This window comes from Xiphophorus maculatus, chromosome 22 (genome assembly GCF_002775205.1).
Source record: "Xiphophorus maculatus strain JP 163 A chromosome 22, X_maculatus-5.0-male, whole genome shotgun sequence".
NCBI lineage: Eukaryota > Metazoa > Chordata > Actinopteri > Cyprinodontiformes > Poeciliidae > Xiphophorus > Xiphophorus maculatus.
This window is the reverse complement of record NC_036464.1, coordinates 13,102,875-13,119,256: the sequence shown is the minus strand read 5'-3', so window position 1 is coordinate 13,119,256 and position 16,382 is coordinate 13,102,875. Positions and strand designations below refer to the sequence as shown.

The 16,382-nt window shown below is 38.6% G+C and overlaps 2 protein-coding genes across 7 annotated transcripts in view; one reads left to right on the top strand and one right to left on the bottom strand.

The window, feature by feature from the left end:
• LOC102221205 (FERM and PDZ domain-containing protein 2-like) overlaps positions 1–1,588 on the bottom strand; it is a 33,771-nt gene extending 32,183 nt beyond the window's left edge. For all 3 annotated transcript variants that reach the window (XM_014469284.2, XM_023327822.1, XM_023327823.1), the window contains exon 1: positions 1,506–1,588. The gene's annotated coding sequence lies outside the window, so the exon portion shown is untranslated. The remainder of the gene's footprint in view (positions 1–1,505) is intronic.
• Positions 1,589–1,848: 260 nt separating this feature from the next.
• On the top strand, positions 1,849–16,255 carry LOC102234094 (mitogen-activated protein kinase 8-like). Of its 4 annotated transcripts, none has more exons than XM_023327827.1 (12): positions 1,849–2,052; positions 7,472–7,638; positions 8,491–8,620; positions 8,769–8,827; positions 8,934–9,072; positions 9,674–9,839; positions 10,523–10,594; positions 11,273–11,455; positions 11,560–11,684; positions 11,815–11,878; positions 13,808–13,885; positions 14,738–16,255. In XM_023327827.1, exons 1-12 carry the CDS (start codon positions 1,951–1,953, stop codon positions 14,917–14,919), a joined length of 1,467 nt encoding a protein of 488 aa, XP_023183595.1. In that variant the 5' UTR covers positions 1,849–1,950; the 3' UTR covers positions 14,920–16,255. The 4 variants fall into 4 exon arrangements, with proteins under 4 accessions (XP_023183595.1, XP_023183594.1, XP_023183596.1 ...); XM_023327826.1 differs by lacking the exon at positions 10,523–10,594 and adding an exon at positions 10,081–10,152 and having other exon boundaries at positions 14,738–16,251; XM_023327828.1 differs by lacking the exon at positions 10,523–10,594 and adding an exon at positions 10,081–10,152 and having other exon boundaries at positions 14,733–14,844.
• The last annotated feature ends 127 nt before the right edge of the window (positions 16,256–16,382 follow it).

The window sequence follows — 16,382 nt, the reverse complement described above, 5'->3', positions numbered from 1 at the left end:
TTTCAAGGTTCTTGCATTCACACTTTACGTCCCAGTAATATATTTGGCCAGCTGGATCCACTTCCCTTACTCCCAATCTCCTCACCTCATACTTTGGTGATAGGAAAAAAAGGAAGAGCAGGGAGACTCTAGCTTAACTGCAACTGAAATTTCCATTACAACATTGAAAAATTATACTGCAATAGTATGCGTTCCTAATGTCATGTAGCCCTACCAACCGGCATTAAAATTTTATTTGAAAGCATTATTACAACAAGGAAAAAATGAGAACATTTGGAACTAGTATTAGTATTTAACTAGAGTATCTAACTATTAGTATCTAACTAGAATTTTGAATTAGAACTAGTCAAGGATTGTAATTGCATCCAATTGATTTTATCATGTAATTCTAAATTAGAGAAGTAGAGATGCAACTACAAGGCCGATACCAAGTTCTGTCTTTCTATAACATCTGGGAGTTTGAGATTTTGATTAATTCCTTTTAAAGAAAAAAGTGTGACACAAAAGATAAATAATAACCCTGTTTGTATTAGATGCATAGTTTTGGATGAAGGGGTCAGAAGAAATGTTATTTAGTTAAAAAAAACTTAATCAAATCCCACTTTGCTGGTTTGCTAACAATTGATGTTCTTCAATTTTACACACTTACACACACTCAAATAAAAGGTCAGAGCTGATGAAGGAAAAACAGGCTGATTGTTTACTGGCCTGTTGATTGCTGCATCTCCATATCTGTACAACTGAATATGAATTAGGCTGGTTTCTCTTATAAACAACCTGAAGATAGTATATTTTTGATAAACAAACTGAATAGAACTGAATAGGATTGAACTGCATCAAACTGAACTGAACAGAGTTGAATTAAACTAAACTGAACTGAAACAAATCATATTAAAGTTTATTTTCTTCATTGTTTAATCTCAAAATCTGCAATTCATTTTCTATTTATGTATCTCTATTTCTCAAGAACTAGATCATATAATCAGACATATCTGAAGTCATCTTCAGGTGTCTGGAAAACATTTTTTGTGGCAACTGCAACAATGCTTCTTTTATAAGCTGTTTACCACAACTAGCTCAGTCATTTCTCTAGACCTCTGTAGCTCTAAACCTGTCTATTGCAAAAACACTCGATGAATGTCTGATAAATAAAATAGGAAACACACATTAACACAGACCGAGGTATATAGAAGAGCTAAAGTGTGCTTAGAGTAAATTAGGCCAACATGCCTCCTTGGATCGAGCTCTCCTAAAACTCCATGCTACAAGTTACTTATGGGATGAATCACATGAGCATCTAGACTGTTTTTCTTTTGCTCTGATAAGCACTAACATAAAGGCTTTACTATGCAGTGTCAACACTGGGTGTCTCATTCTGTCTCAAATCTACATTAACCAACAGATCACCATTATAAAACTGTAAATAGACCAATTGCAGCTGTGCAAATTGCCAGAAAACATACTGAAACGAAGGTGACACAGTAAAAATAAAATAAAATAATTACCTGGCAGCATATGTAACCAGTTTCTGATCTTGTGTAGATTATTTATCTTCAGTGCTCCCACCACAGATCCAAAGCAATCTCTGCGATCATCGCAATGCCGCTGTGATGTCCTCCCAGTAAAGGCTGCTCGCTCCTGGCAGGTGATTCATCAATGACATTAACTATACATGGAGCCTGAACCGTTTGCTCTCTACACCCCAAGCAGATCTTCTGCCGAAGAAATCAAACTTTTCTCTCTCTCTCTCTCTCTCTCTCTCTTTTTTTTTTTTTTTACAGCAATTGCCTCTATTCTTAGCCTCTCTGCTTTTAAACACTTGATTGGATTAACATCGCGGTTTGACAGCGACAGGTCAGAGCCACCAATAAGCGGGTGGTATGAGATCAGCTACACCGATTTAACTAAATCCGTCTGACGCCCAAAGGTGCGGTGGATCCCCGGGGATAGATGCGCTGCTACGCTGAAGCCTGGGAAGGACGAAGCATCCCGCTGCTGCAGGGCAGCTCCCCGACGATGATCATAACACTGCGGGCTCTCTTCGAACAAGGGGTAAGAAAATGTAGTAGCTCTGCCTTGCTGCTGGGAGTCCTGTCCATGCCGCTGCGCTCAGCGTCTCTCTGCAGGCCCCGGGATATCTGCACAGAGGCAGGATTTAAAAAAAAGAAGAAAAAAAAACGATCCGGGGTTACGAGGTAGGTGCAGGGAGCATGTGTCCTGCTGCTGAGCGCGGAGTTAACGCAAATTTACCGAATGTCCTCCTTGGCACCGCTTTGGAGTCACATGCGCAGAGCATGGCACGGCCGTTGTAGCGTATAGAAATGATGCATGAGCTGTAGATGGTGCCCTCACGTTGTTCTACTATGCTGTTCAGATTTCAGCAGAGCCAATGAATGTCCTTGTCCTCAATTTAGACCCCACTCTGAACAGATTTAAAAATATGCCTTTACAGATCAGACCATTGAAAATATGACATTAAATTGAAATTAAAGGCAGGTGATGACTGTAATGTTATTAGCCTGCAAATCTAACAAGACGTTTACTGACAGCTCTTTGATGTAATAAAGTTTCCACATAAAACGCTGTAAAACCAAATTGTCTTCTTGAACTTTTTCAAATGTTGACACAATCACAAAAGTCAATGTAGTTTATTGGGATTTGCTTTGATAGACATAAAGGTGTGGTAGGTTTTAAGAACTTTCACAAATAAAATATCAGTGCGAGATGTGCATTCGTTTATGACAGAAGAACCATTAGTCGGGCAAGAAAGAAGCTTTTGTTCAGCTCAAGCCACCACATATTGGGGACCAAGAAAACATCTGGTAGAAGGTGCTCTTGAAATGGAACCAGGATTTTACTTTGTAGGCTTCATAGAAAATGCACATTACCCTCAATACACCATTCCTCTAGGAAAACATCGAGGGAGTAGTAAAATCGTGGTGTGGGAATACTTTTCTTCATGATCCCTGTTAACCGGAAAACAAAAACTGCTAACCGTTTACAGGAAGATGGAAAAGGTAAATACAGGGATACTAAGAAAACCTATTGGAGGGCCTTTAATGTTACTTTGAGATCTTGCAACAGATTATTAGCTTAGTAAATATAAGCAGTTTAATGTGGAAACCCCCAAAAAAGATTAGGTGACGCTTGTTGATCTTTGCTCAATCAAGAATGACTTAAGAGATAACAAGAATGGAAACATTTCCAGAACTTTCAGTACAAAAAGTGAATAACAGTGACCCAGGAACAAGCTCTAGCAAGGGACGTTAGACCACCAGATATAAAGGTGTGCATTTATAACTTACAAATATGTTCATGGGTTTGTGTGTAAGTTAGGATAGTTGACAATACACAGTAAGCTATTCATTTATAGTGTTCATGTGTCCAATTTCACTGTCTTTGCTAGTTTCTGCCTATATCATATATGATATCTGAAGTACCTCCTAGGAGCTTGAACAACACTAAACCTAACTTTGTTGCATCCCATTTCATGAATTGCAAGAAATGTAAAACCGTGCATCACTTTGAACACGCCATCCTGACAGCACCATGCTGTTAGGATGCTTGTCTTCAGCAGGCGCAGAAGCTGGTCAGGGTTGACGGGAAGAGGGATGGAGTTCCAAGCAGGACTTTTCTAGTCACAAACCTCTCAGAAATGACACAAGAACTGAGGCATGATGCCGAAATTCACTTTCCAACTGGGCGATGTGCCTAAATATATAGACAGGCTGCAACAGAACGGTTTACATAAAACATATCTATATGTTAGAATGGTCCAATCAAAGGGCAGACCTAAATCCGATTGAGAATGTATGGCAAGACTTCAACATTTTTTGTTGACATTACACCATTACCCCTATCTGTGCCTGAGGTATACAAGACATGAAATATTTCAATGTCCAAACATACCACAGAGACTTCAAGTTGTAATTGTGACACTTAATCCAACAATGTAGTTATTGTAGGGGGTTGAACACATAATCAAGCCACACTTTTCAGATTTTTATTTGTAAAAATGTTTTTTGAAAATCATATATTGTTTCATGTAACAATTATGCAGTGCTTTGTGTTGGTCACATAAAATTTAAAGAAATTATACTGGAGTTTGTGGATTTAATGTATCAAATTGTCCTAAGAGTACAATGCCAGAGTTTTTCTCTGAATTGCCCAATTTAAGGACATTGACCTTCAAATACAGGTTGCAGAGGGATCAGTTTTCCCTGGAAATTCGTATTTTCAGACATGATAAACATGTTTTTGACCTCCTGACTGCTCAGTGATTCGTATCACTTCCTCCCGGGTCGTCTTTGTCAAAATTGCCTGACATATAAAAATTTGCATGCAGTGGTAATATGCAGCCTCGACTTGTAGCATAATTGGAAACAGGAAGTAACTATTCAAAGCGGAGCCAGACACAGAAAGATTAACATAACCTATCAAGAAGAGAACGGAAGTAGACCAAAACATTGTTTCATTTGCATAGATGGGCAGACGGAAGGAAGGCTGGAAGAATGGATGCATGGAGGAGGAGGCGGTGGGTGTGTCTCTGCCTGTGTGTGACTCGCTGCTGGGACGCATGCCCTGTATGCGCATTGCGCGTCCTGGCCTGTCAGTAGCAGCCGGTTGGAAACGTAGGCAATGAAATTGGTGAGGTCACGTATTTTTAAGCCGCACGACGGGATAAACCATCCTTCAGCGGCGGCATAAACAATCGGGGAGGCGCTCCGGATCGGTTCGAAGTTCGCCGGATGGGCTTTAGAACAGGATCGATCCCTTGTTGATTTGATGACAGAGGTAAGATAAGGATTCACACCTCAGCTCCTCAGACTGCGCTGCTCATTGTTTGGGCCGTGGGGGGAGGGTCGTAAATCGTTGCGTGCGTGCTGCTTCAGCCCCTTACTTTTACATTGCAGCTCCATTTATCCCCCGATTAATGATTATTCCCGCCGTTGCGTGATAATACAGCTGCAGCTTTCAAATTAGCCACAGGCTATACAGTCAGCACCAACAGCGCACTCTGTCATATTACGATATGGGTGCCATTATTATCGCTGCCATAAAAATGTGCCTGTGTGCGGCGTCCAGCCGGCTTAATCTGGCTGCATCAGTTCAGTATGCATGTCTGTCTCCTGATGCAGCACTTCAGTCATTTTCCTTCAACCGACTCCAATAGGACGAAAAGGGGCTACTGCTGTCAACTTAGCTTTTACAATCAAAGTAACAGTGGGATTTATCTTGATTTCCTTTCAGGATAAAGGATTTAGAAGCAGGAGATCTCCTATTTTTATTTTATTTGCTAGGCTAATGATTCCTACGGATAAAAAGAACAGTATTTTTCAAGAATATTTCTCGTTTTTAAATAGTTTCAAGCAGTAGTATTTTGTGAACAGTTATAACCTACATCATGTGCACACCATCATTGATTTTCTCTAGGACACTTGAGCCACAAAAGGTCATTACAAAAGAAGCTTTCTCTTCAGAATGTTGTATTGAGAGTATTAATGGAAAGTTAAGTGGAAGAAAAAAGTGGGGTAGGAACAGGTGCAGAAGTGGAGTCACACAGTATATCAAATGGCAATCATCCTCATAACTTTATGCATTATCGCAGTTGTGAAAGAATGCTTAGATGTAGTGTTTTGGAGGTTATTTATTTCAGGGCAGATGCAATCAAACCAGTTGGATGGAAAACTTGGCAACCTGGTCTATCAGTAGAATGGCATTTCTGTGTTAATCCCCTTTTTATTGTGTTTTGTAATATTAAATTTTTCCCTAAGAAACTAAATGAGGTGTTCATTAGCTGTAAGCTATAAGAGAATCAACAATAAATGAGTGCAAAGCATCACTCTGTGTTATGAATCTACGTTAGTTTGACATTTTTAAGGAATTGCAAAAACAAACTTCCTCATGTTATTCTAATTTGTTAAAATGTTTATGTAAATTATGGGTTTTAGTCATTGGTTTTATTCAGCATTTTATATAAACCAAGATTTTAGTCAGTTTTAAGCATTAAATTTACAAAGCAACGTTACAGTATATTTCTGCTTTTGCAGCAAACATTTCACATGATTTACCTCCTTCCATTTCAAATTAATTTCTGGGTAAACTGAGTGGCTTGCTGCAACATGAGAGGAATTCTGTGTGTTAAAAATATGGGTATAAAATAGATAAAAAATGAGAAGTCAGAGCATAAAATAAGTCTAGTAATGTAAAGTACATTATCTTGAAAAGACTTGAACCAGAGAGGCTGCGCAGGAGGCTGAAGGTTCTGCTTTTGATGTTTGCTTCATGGCAGCATGTCAAAGTTAATGGAAAGTGTTTGACGAGACATGTTTCTGCATCCACTCTGAAAAAATCCTGGACTGAAGGTGGACACTCCGGTGACCCTTTAAGCTCCCGTCACTGTCCTTTGCAGGGCCTTGTTGTATGTCATATTGCAGCTGGAGTACCAGGCTCAGATTGTGTATTCAAGAGCCGTTTTAGAGCACTGATGTGACTGTTTGTATGTGACTGACCCAAAAATGCAATCTGAAACTGTGTAATTGATTTCAGGAGAATTTGTTGATGCAGCATGCAGCTGCTTGCATCAGTACATATGATCTCATTAATATTTACGGCTGTGAGTGTGTCTGTTGGAATTTATGGCATCTAAAGCTGCAAAGTGAGAATACCTCTTTGTAATGCTTTAATTTTGATTCCTTTTACTGACAACCGCAAAAACAAAACATCAAGTGAATTCAAGACATCACAACTCCTGCTTTCCTGTCTGTATTATAAAAAGAAGCTGCATGTCTATTTTCATTTCTGCGAGGGAGGTGGATGTTATGGACGTCTTTGTGACGTTGGCGGAACAGAAGGGGAGCTGACTCACTTCGTTCTGGCAATTATTTCCCTCATATGGACTCGGTGTCGGCTGTGTGGATGAACGAGGAGCGTGGTGGCACTGTTTATGCAAGAGCTGGAGAAAATGAAAGATCTGTTTGAGCTTCTCATAATCAAACAGTCAACGGTCTCCACTGGCACAAACCTTCGTTTTGTGTTTTAGGTGCGGCCACAGTGCCTTTGTGCAAATGCAAATGTACCTGTAAAAGACCCCGCTTGTAGAAGTGAGCTGTCTTGGGCTGCACTAAAAAAACTCAGAGGAATTATCACCATGGTTGGTTTTCCAGCGTGGCACAGTCACCCGGAGTTCTGTTACATGTGATGGAGCAGAACTCTGATTTGCTTGCTGTTCTGCCATCGCAAATGATGACATCCAATCTTTAGTCCATGTGGGTTTCCAGGATTTGCTGAGAAAGGAAACTGCATTGCATCAGTGTGAAATGCAGCAGTGTCTAAACAGTTTTCTTGAGTGCAGGATTTTCTTCTTCTGTTGCTGTTTTTTGCTACTTGCCACTCACCTCAGCAACTCCTACGATATCCGTGGAATCAGTCTCGCTCTGCCGGATACTCAAACTTGTTTCCTTCTTCACAGAGGACATTTTTGGATGCACAGAAAGCAGTAATCGAAGACTTTGCCATGAACAAAAACAAGAGAGACAGAGAGTTCTACAGTGTAGACGTTGGGGATTCAACATTTACAGTACTGAAGCGATACCAGAATCTAAGACCCATCGGCTCAGGAGCACAGGGAATCGTCTGGTGAGTGGTTCAGCATCCTCCTTGTTCTGCTAACACCTATGCTGTGGAAAAAAGCATAGTTCAGCCACTTAAAAACCGTAAAATCATGCTCTGTCCCAATCACTGATTGTACCATACAAAGTGCCAGATCTAGCTGACAATAATGCTTTTCAAAGTGAAAAAACACACTGTTGGCTATTTTCAGTATCATAGTATCAGAGAAGAAGTCATTTAAAAGAAAACTGTATATTCTACATGTTGACATGACTCCGGTTCATTTAGCTGCGAGAGAGAGCATGACTTTCAGCAGATACTAGGTGTTAGATACCTATCACTAGGAAGCCTCAATAGTCAAGTTGTTTTTTATCCTTTAAAGCCAAAAACGTTAGAGGTGTTGCCAACCTTTTTGAAATCTGTATCAAAAGAAGAATCTAAATGTATTTTGTACCTTATGCTGAGTCTGTTGTTCAGTTTAGTTGTTGCACAAATCATGGTGTTGGGTGGTAAGACCAGTCTAAGATGGCGACTCCAAGAACTTTTTTTATTTTCACATTTTACAACAACTACATTGTCTGACACAAGCATGTTGACATTTAATTTCCGTATGTAAAAATTGACTGTTCATATCAGTAAGACTGAAGAGAGCAGTTCTTCAGTCTTCTTAAATTAAAGTTTCTAAAGAGAAATTTGAATTGGCTTAAATTTAAATTGGTCAGTCAACCTATACGAAAACAGTGGGAAAAAAATTGCAACAAAAATCAGAACGGTACATCTCTACGTTTTATTTCTTTGGACATATTTGAGAGAGTAAAGGCCTTGTTGTCAGCTGTTGCCTTTTTTTGATGCATTTATCTTGCTGTCTTTGCCCTTCAGCTCTGCTTATGACCAAATCCTTGAACGAAATGTTGCTATCAAGAAGCTGAGTCGACCCTTTCAAAATCAAACCCATGCTAAGAGGGCGTACAGAGAGCTAGTCCTAATGAAATGTGTCAATCACAAAAATGTAAGTGTGCTACTATTTTAACATGCAAAATATCTGTGTCCTCTATTTCACAAGTAGATGACACAGAGAAAGCATTTTGTGTGGTCTGAGCATGTTTATATGGATGTGAAATCACAAGATAGTTATTTCTCTTGATTTCTATTCACAGATCATTGGCCTATTAAATGTATTCACGCCACAAAAATCGCTAGAAGATTTCCAAGATGTGTAAGTAAATAAAAATAGCCTGTGCAGTTACGGGAATCAGACCTTGCTGTACCTGTTGCCAAGATGACTCTCTGCCGGGATCATGAACCCTTTTCTTTTCTATCAGATACTTGGTAATGGAGCTGATGGATGCCAACCTGTGTCAAGTGATTCAAATGGAGCTGGACCATGAGAGGTTGTCGTACCTGCTCTATCAGATGTTGTGTGGCATCAAACACCTCCACGGTGCCGGGATCATACACAGGGTGAGCAGCAGCTGGCCACGAATACACAGCCTGAAGTCGGGCCAATGTTCTGAGGTGTAAAGTCCTGAGCTGGTAAACTTGCTGTGATACGTGACACTGAAGTGTAAGGGCAAGCAGTCAAATGGCATGATTACTGGATGAATATAGTCCTTTAACTACTGACAAAAGCATTTAAAAAACTCTAGGTACAATGTAAAGTAACTATTTGGTATTGTAATTATTGCTGCTAAAAATATGTATGTATAAAATGTTAACAGACCAAGCCTAAAATCAGAGTGGCCAATCTCAAATGTCAAATGACCTTGAACAAACTACAGAATTTCCTGCACATTTTGTGTAGCTGACATCAGCTGATACAGACTACTAGCCTCCAAATTGACAATGACAGGTAGTAGATGTATCATTTTGCCATATGGATCAGTAACTAGAAGGGCACTCAGAGAGCATATCCTCTTTGAAGGCCAGGGCTGAGCCCTCACAGTTTGAAAGAAAACAGACCAGTTTTCCTGAACCAGAAACGGCATTGATTCTGTAAAAGTGAGAATCTCAGCTGCGTGTCAGATACAGCCCCCTTCTAACTGATTACCCTGATTATTGACAGGATCTGAAGCCCAGTAATATAGTTGTCAAGTCTGATTGCACGCTGAAGATTTTGGATTTTGGCTTGGCTCGGACGGCAGCCACAGGCCTTTTGATGACGCCATATGTGGTTACACGCTACTACAGAGCACCAGAAGTAATCCTGGGCATGGGCTACCAGGCCAACGGTGAGTGATTAGTTTAACATATCTGTTGTCCAATGTTTCTATTTTGGGAACGGAAATGTATATACATATATATTTATTGAACTAAATCTAGCTGTAACTCGGTGATCCACTTGATGCCTGTTCTAAAAACAAAAGCTAATTGTAGGAAAATGCTCACTAACAAGCTTGTTATGTGTAACTAACCTGTTGTAATACATTCCTTACTTTTACTGACTCTGGTTAATGTGGTCCACTTCATTAGTGGACATATGGTCTGTGGGCTGCATTCTGGCAGAAATGGTTCGCCATAAAATCCTTTTCCCTGGAAGGGACTGTATCCTTCTGTCTGCTGAATATTTCCTCTACGTTAACAGTATTCATAAAGGCTTTATTGATTGTGTTCAATTTTTTTCTTGTTTGTTTTGTAAAGCTATTTGGTTTGAAATTACATAAAAATGCTAATACACAAGTCAATTCATCTCCAATTGGTAGTTGTTGGTTGCACATAAATTTTGACATGTACAAGGCCTCTGACTTTTTTCTCTCATGCAGCTTGCTCATTGCTGAATGGTCTACATTTTCATCATTGCATCTTTGCCATTGTCTTTGGTTTTCTCTCACATTATTTGTTTTTATGTAATTTTTTCTCTCTTTATCATTTATTTGCATGTTCACCTGTCTGTCTTCCTAATGTCCATCCAAAGTGGATGTGTGGTCAGTGGGCTGCATTGTGGCTGAGATGATCAGGGGGAGTGTTTTGTTCCCTGGCACTGATCGTATCCTTCCCCTCATTGATCAACATGTCATCATTTCATTATGAAGACGTCCACCACCATCATGAATGCTTCTTCTGTTATGGTTTTCTATCCATCGCACTCTCCATGACCTACATTGCTTGTGCTACTGCACCCACCTATGAAACCCTGAAGTCACCTTGAAGATCCAGGGTACTAGTGAGTGAGTGGTATCTGCTTTATTTTGTGTTGAATGCCTGTAGAGTTGCTTGAAAGTTTCTGAAACTCTTACAATTGGCCATGTCTCTACATAAATAAGCATTTGGATGTAACAGCCAATGGTTTTTCACAAGCCCCATAAATGTAATTCAAGTGTTCTCAATTAAAACTGGAGGAGTTGGGAGAAAAAGTCATTTGGTCATTGTAACTATTTAGGCAAAATGCATTTGATGGGGAGAATTTTGTGCATCTAAAGAACTTATAATGTTTTTTTCATTATGTCCTCACTTTTAATTTGGGTTTAAAAATGAAATAATATACTGTTAATCATTACTATTAACTTTCTGCTCTTAATATTACACTGCGTGTGTTTTTCTGTATATATATGAACTCACAGAGTTGCATTTAACTTTTGCACCTCAAAGCAAAGTTAAATGTCAAGCTGCTCTTCCGGTAGCGTGTGTTTGTGTGAGGTCCTTTCCTTTAACATTTCCACATCAGATATCGACCAGTGGAACAAGGTGATTGAGCAGCTAGGCACTCCATCTCAGGATTTTCTAATGAAACTGAATCACTCAGTGAGAACGTATGTAGAAAACAGACCACGGTACGCCGGATACAGTTTCGAGAAGCTCTTCCCAGATGTGCTCTTCCCTGCTGACTCTGATCACAACAAACTGAAAGGTATGTAACATCCTCTGTATAATAAATGCAAATTTTAACCATGATTTTTCTTTATTTTTTATGAATACCATTGCACCATGTCTGCTTGTTGTATCTTGTTGCAGCAAGCCAAGCCAGAGACCTGTTATCCAAGATGCTTGTGATTGATGCGTCAAAGCGCATCTCTGTGGAAGAAGCCTTGCACCACCCATATATTAATGTTTGGTACGATCCTGCTGAAGTGGAAGCGGTGAGTGGATCTCTGGAGAGATGAGCAGAATACACAAGCGTTTGTTACATTGCATAACGTGCCATTTCTCTTCTTATACCAGGATGCTGTTCAAATCAAATTTGCTTTTCTGTTCTGGTTTTATTTTTAGCCGCCCCCAAAGATCCCAGACAGGACACTGGATGAAAGAGAGCACACGGTGGAGGAGTGGAAAGGTTAGACAACCTGGTTATCTTCCTGGCTCTGCACTTAACAAATTCACTTGTTGTTGACTTAGTTTGAAACGCATAAATAAAGATACATCAATGTTTCTATCCCTGAAAATGCTCCAAGCAAACATTTTTTACTTGCCTTTATCATTTAAACTTAGTTTAAAAAATACAAATAATAGTAATAATAAACAGTTAACAGTTTTTTTTAGGTAGATTATATTAAAAAAAACATGACATTGGAATGGAAAACTATTTCTATCTTTGAATCTTAAATGTATATTACCCATTTTCACAATTTTTAGTAGTGCAGTAGTAGTAATTGAGAAATGGGAGGAATTGGAAAGCGTGGCTTGCCTTTATTTCACACAATAGAGTAGAAGCACTTCTTGCTACTAAAAGAGCAGAATATTAAGCACTGTGAAATGGGATAGAGAGCATATTTTCAAATGATTCCCCCAGTTGAATTACCCAGATTTCTGTCTGGATTTTAACTGGGACACATGCTATTCTAACAGATTTTCTTCCAGATGTCTTATATTTAGCTCCATCTATATTACCATCAACTGTCACCAGCTTCCCTCTTATTACTGACGAAAAGCATCCCTGCAGCATAATGCTGCCACCAATATGTGTCACTGTGGGGACGGTGTGTTCAGAGTATCGAATAGTAACTCCTCCAGTTACCATGAGCCTTTTGGCTTCTTCTCTGGTTAATCCTCCCCTTAGTCAGTCTCTTAGTCTAGGTGGATGGACATATCTTGATAGGTTTAAAGTTGTAAATGCTATCTATTTTGGGATGGTGGATTAAACATTTCTCTGTTTGGCATTTATTAACCTAACCCTTCTTTAAACCTTGCCAAAACTTTATTTCCAACCTCTTGGGTTGCTCCTTGGCAGTGGTGGCTCTCATGTGAATTGTACCCTGGGGAGCCCATCATTCTGCTGTTCCACAAACAGTTGGATGTGAAAATGATTTGAGATTTCAGGGCAGGATAAAATGCAATACAGTCCCACAGAGAGCATGTAACCTAGTATCCACATTCTCAGCAGCCAGCATGGGATCCTAATCAACACACTAGAGTTGCATAGAATCAAAAGAAAACGTTTTAAGGGCACATTTGAAATATTATCTTAATTTTGTGTGCTACCCTATCAAATGCTACCATGGCAAACTGCCCCCTTGATTTACACTACTGTTTTTTTCTGTTAAGTTATCTAACAAATCTCTGAGATATTCATATAACTGCTGTTTAACTGAGATTAAGTTACACAAGTTGATGTACAACTAAGTCAGACGACTTCTGGAGGTAATTGGTTTTACGAGATTAATGGTTCTGGGAGAAGGTAGTTAAACGCAAGTGCATGCCACACTTATGGGATTTTTATTGATAAAATAGTATGAAAACATTTCACTTCCACTGTATAATTAAACACTAATTTTATCCCAAAAATTCCAATAAGTTATATAGTATTATGTGATTGTAGCATGAGAAAATGTGAAAAAGTTGAGGGGTGTGAAAATATTTGCAAGGTATTATATGTATTAAAAAGAATAACTGGATTATTTTTTCACATTTGGACTTGTTACAAGTTCAAAGCATTTTAAAAGCCTGGTTTATGTTTTTCTACTGTGAAGAATATGATTCTGTCTTGCATAGGAAAGACTGTGACTAAATATCAGTTTCAATGGTGCAGCAAGATGAGCTCATCTCAATGCCTGTCAGGTGATAATGACCCTCTCACTCATTTTTAGAAGGGTCACACACCAGCATGCCCAGTCCAAATTAGAATGTGATGTTGTTTTGGGATGAGCAGTATGTTATGCACCCCAACCTTAGGTAAAAGACTTGATGTTCCTGAATATACCCATTGACAATTTCCATTAAACCACTGAGCTTACCTTGACCTTTTGCTGCACTTTTTGTTTTCCAGAGCTAATTTATAAGGAAGTGATCGAATGGGAGGAACGAACAAAAAATGGAGTGATCAGAGGTCAACCCACTGCTTTAGGTGAGTAATCCCTATAACATGGGTTAGTTAAAATATGGGAGATTTAAAGTAGATGCACAACCATGTTAACTATGTAAACTTATGTCATTGAGATTAAATATTTGGCAAAGATTCCTTATTTTGTAATTATATCAAACCAAGAATAATGTGCTGTGCAGCCCCAAGGTAAATGTAAAATTTTACAATGACACTGCCTAATATATATTTATTTTGATACAACACAAGAAAGGGATTCTTTCTTCTTCAAAACTGCCACAGCTGATAAATATTGGTAGTTGTTTGGTGTATTTTAAGAACAGGACTTTAAGCTCTTTTTATTCTTTCCAGTTGTGTTTGAGCCATGATTTCCACTCTGAAAGAAGAACATGCAGCTCTGCTGAAAGCTGCAGAATTTTGTCACATTAGTCTCTGCAGCTGAGTTAAGCATGGTTTTATGGTTGTGCTGAGGAATGCAGAATCTTTTTTTGTTTTTACAGCATTTTATAAAGGCACGCTTTTTATTTTTGAAGATTTATTCAGTTAAATAAGTGCAATAAATTGTGGTATAATTATGAATGATTAAAGTAATTTCACCAGTTTTTGCTCATTGTAACATAACCTACTTATGAGAAAATAGCTGGAAATGAAAACATTTGTAACATTTTTTTATGGTTTTAGAAATTTTTAAAAGACCGTAACACTTTTAAGTCAATTTTTTATTTTCTTTATGTTCTAAATTTTGCAAAATTTACAATTTTACATTTAGGTGTTTAGCTGCTATGGTCCCCCTCTATAGTCTGAGCTCATCAGAAAATGGCAGTGCTCTTTATATTTCAGTGAAACCTATGTGTTTGCCTGTTTTTCGCAGCACAGGTGCAGCAGTGATCGACAGTCCTCCTCAGCCCACATCTTCCTCCTCCTCCTCCTCGGCCAACGACGTCTCCTCCATGTCTACAGAGCCAACCGATCCCGGCAGTGACCCCGCTTTGGGCTCGGAGACAGACAGCAGCTTGGACAGCCACACCTCCCTCAGTGCGCTGGCCTGCTGCAGATAACTACACAAGCACACATCTACTGTACATGTTCAAAACAAACCTTTCCTCATCAGCGTGTGTGTATGTGTGATGGGAGAGTGTTAAGGTAATTGTTAGTTTATAGAGTTGAGGATTTGATGTACAGTTTGTTCTTTGTCCCTCCCATCCCTCTACCTGACCTGTTCTGCTGTAAATTATTGTGGTTTGAATAAGGTGATATCATGATTACTGTATTTTTGCTGCAAGAGGCAAAATGCGAAAATGTTTTGATGTGAAACTGTGATGTATGTTATGGGAAGGATATGAGTGTACTTTATCTACTGCTGTTTTTTTTGTTTTTTTTTACTTACTACTGCAGTCAAAAACCATAATGTATTGACTGGAATATCATGTTGAATATATTTTTTGCTTTTTTGTGAACTTTGGAAGGAACATATATCAGTTCTCTCAGACAGTAGTTTATAGCACATTTCATCTTGAACTGTAATGATGCAAATGAATGATTTTATTTTCAAGCTGTTACTAAGTTTTCTTGTAGAAAACAGATCTTGGTGTGTCCAAGTTAATATATTACTTTTTACAAACCTGTCTCAGTGTGTGTATCTGAACATTCTGATGACAGGGTTTTATTTTTTACTATAAAATAGTATAATTATAATTTTTCCTTATTTGCAGACATAAATGTAATTTGTAAGTGAAATGTTGTTAGATGGGAAGAAGGGGTGAATGTAGAGCAAAAAAAAACTGATTTATAAGGAGCAGGGAAGTGCTTGAACCCTTGACTTGAAATTTTGATTAAAAATTCAACCTCAAGAACAATTACTTTGTATGTGTGAGGGCAGGGGATAATTCATTTTAATAGCATTGATACCAATATTAGTACTTGCTCTTTTCCCAATATTTATAAACGTTTCATCTTCTGAAAATCTAAAGGAAAGGGACTTGTTACCCTGAACCATCAGGTGACTCTATGAGCTGTTCTACTAAGTCAGTTAAACAGAAGCACAGTTCTCTAGAACAAATTAGATGCTCTTGCTCATTAACTTGAATAAGTAAAGCATCATAAAACAACTTCAGGTATGTGTATATTAAAGGCATTGTTAAGGGTACATATAAATGGTCCGTTTGTGATTTGGTTAACAATTATTTCTTAATGGCAGATGTACTCATTTTGTGTTTTTCTCAAATTTTCAATGTAAGATTGTGCAGCTCTGACACTAATTTAATTGGTGGCTGCTTCTATAGCATCTGCACATTGTTACCAGACAATAAATTTGTCCAAATCTGTAATGTCTTCAATGACTAGAGTAGGGTACTATAATTTAAGACACCAGAAACTAAGTCCAAACACGTCACTCCACCCTTTTCCATATAAAGTGCCCTTACTCAGTTCAGTGGTTCTCAGATTCTCCTCAGTTCCATGACTTCATACCATTAACCACTCAGACACTTTCATTTTTAAATATACAATATAGTGGTACATA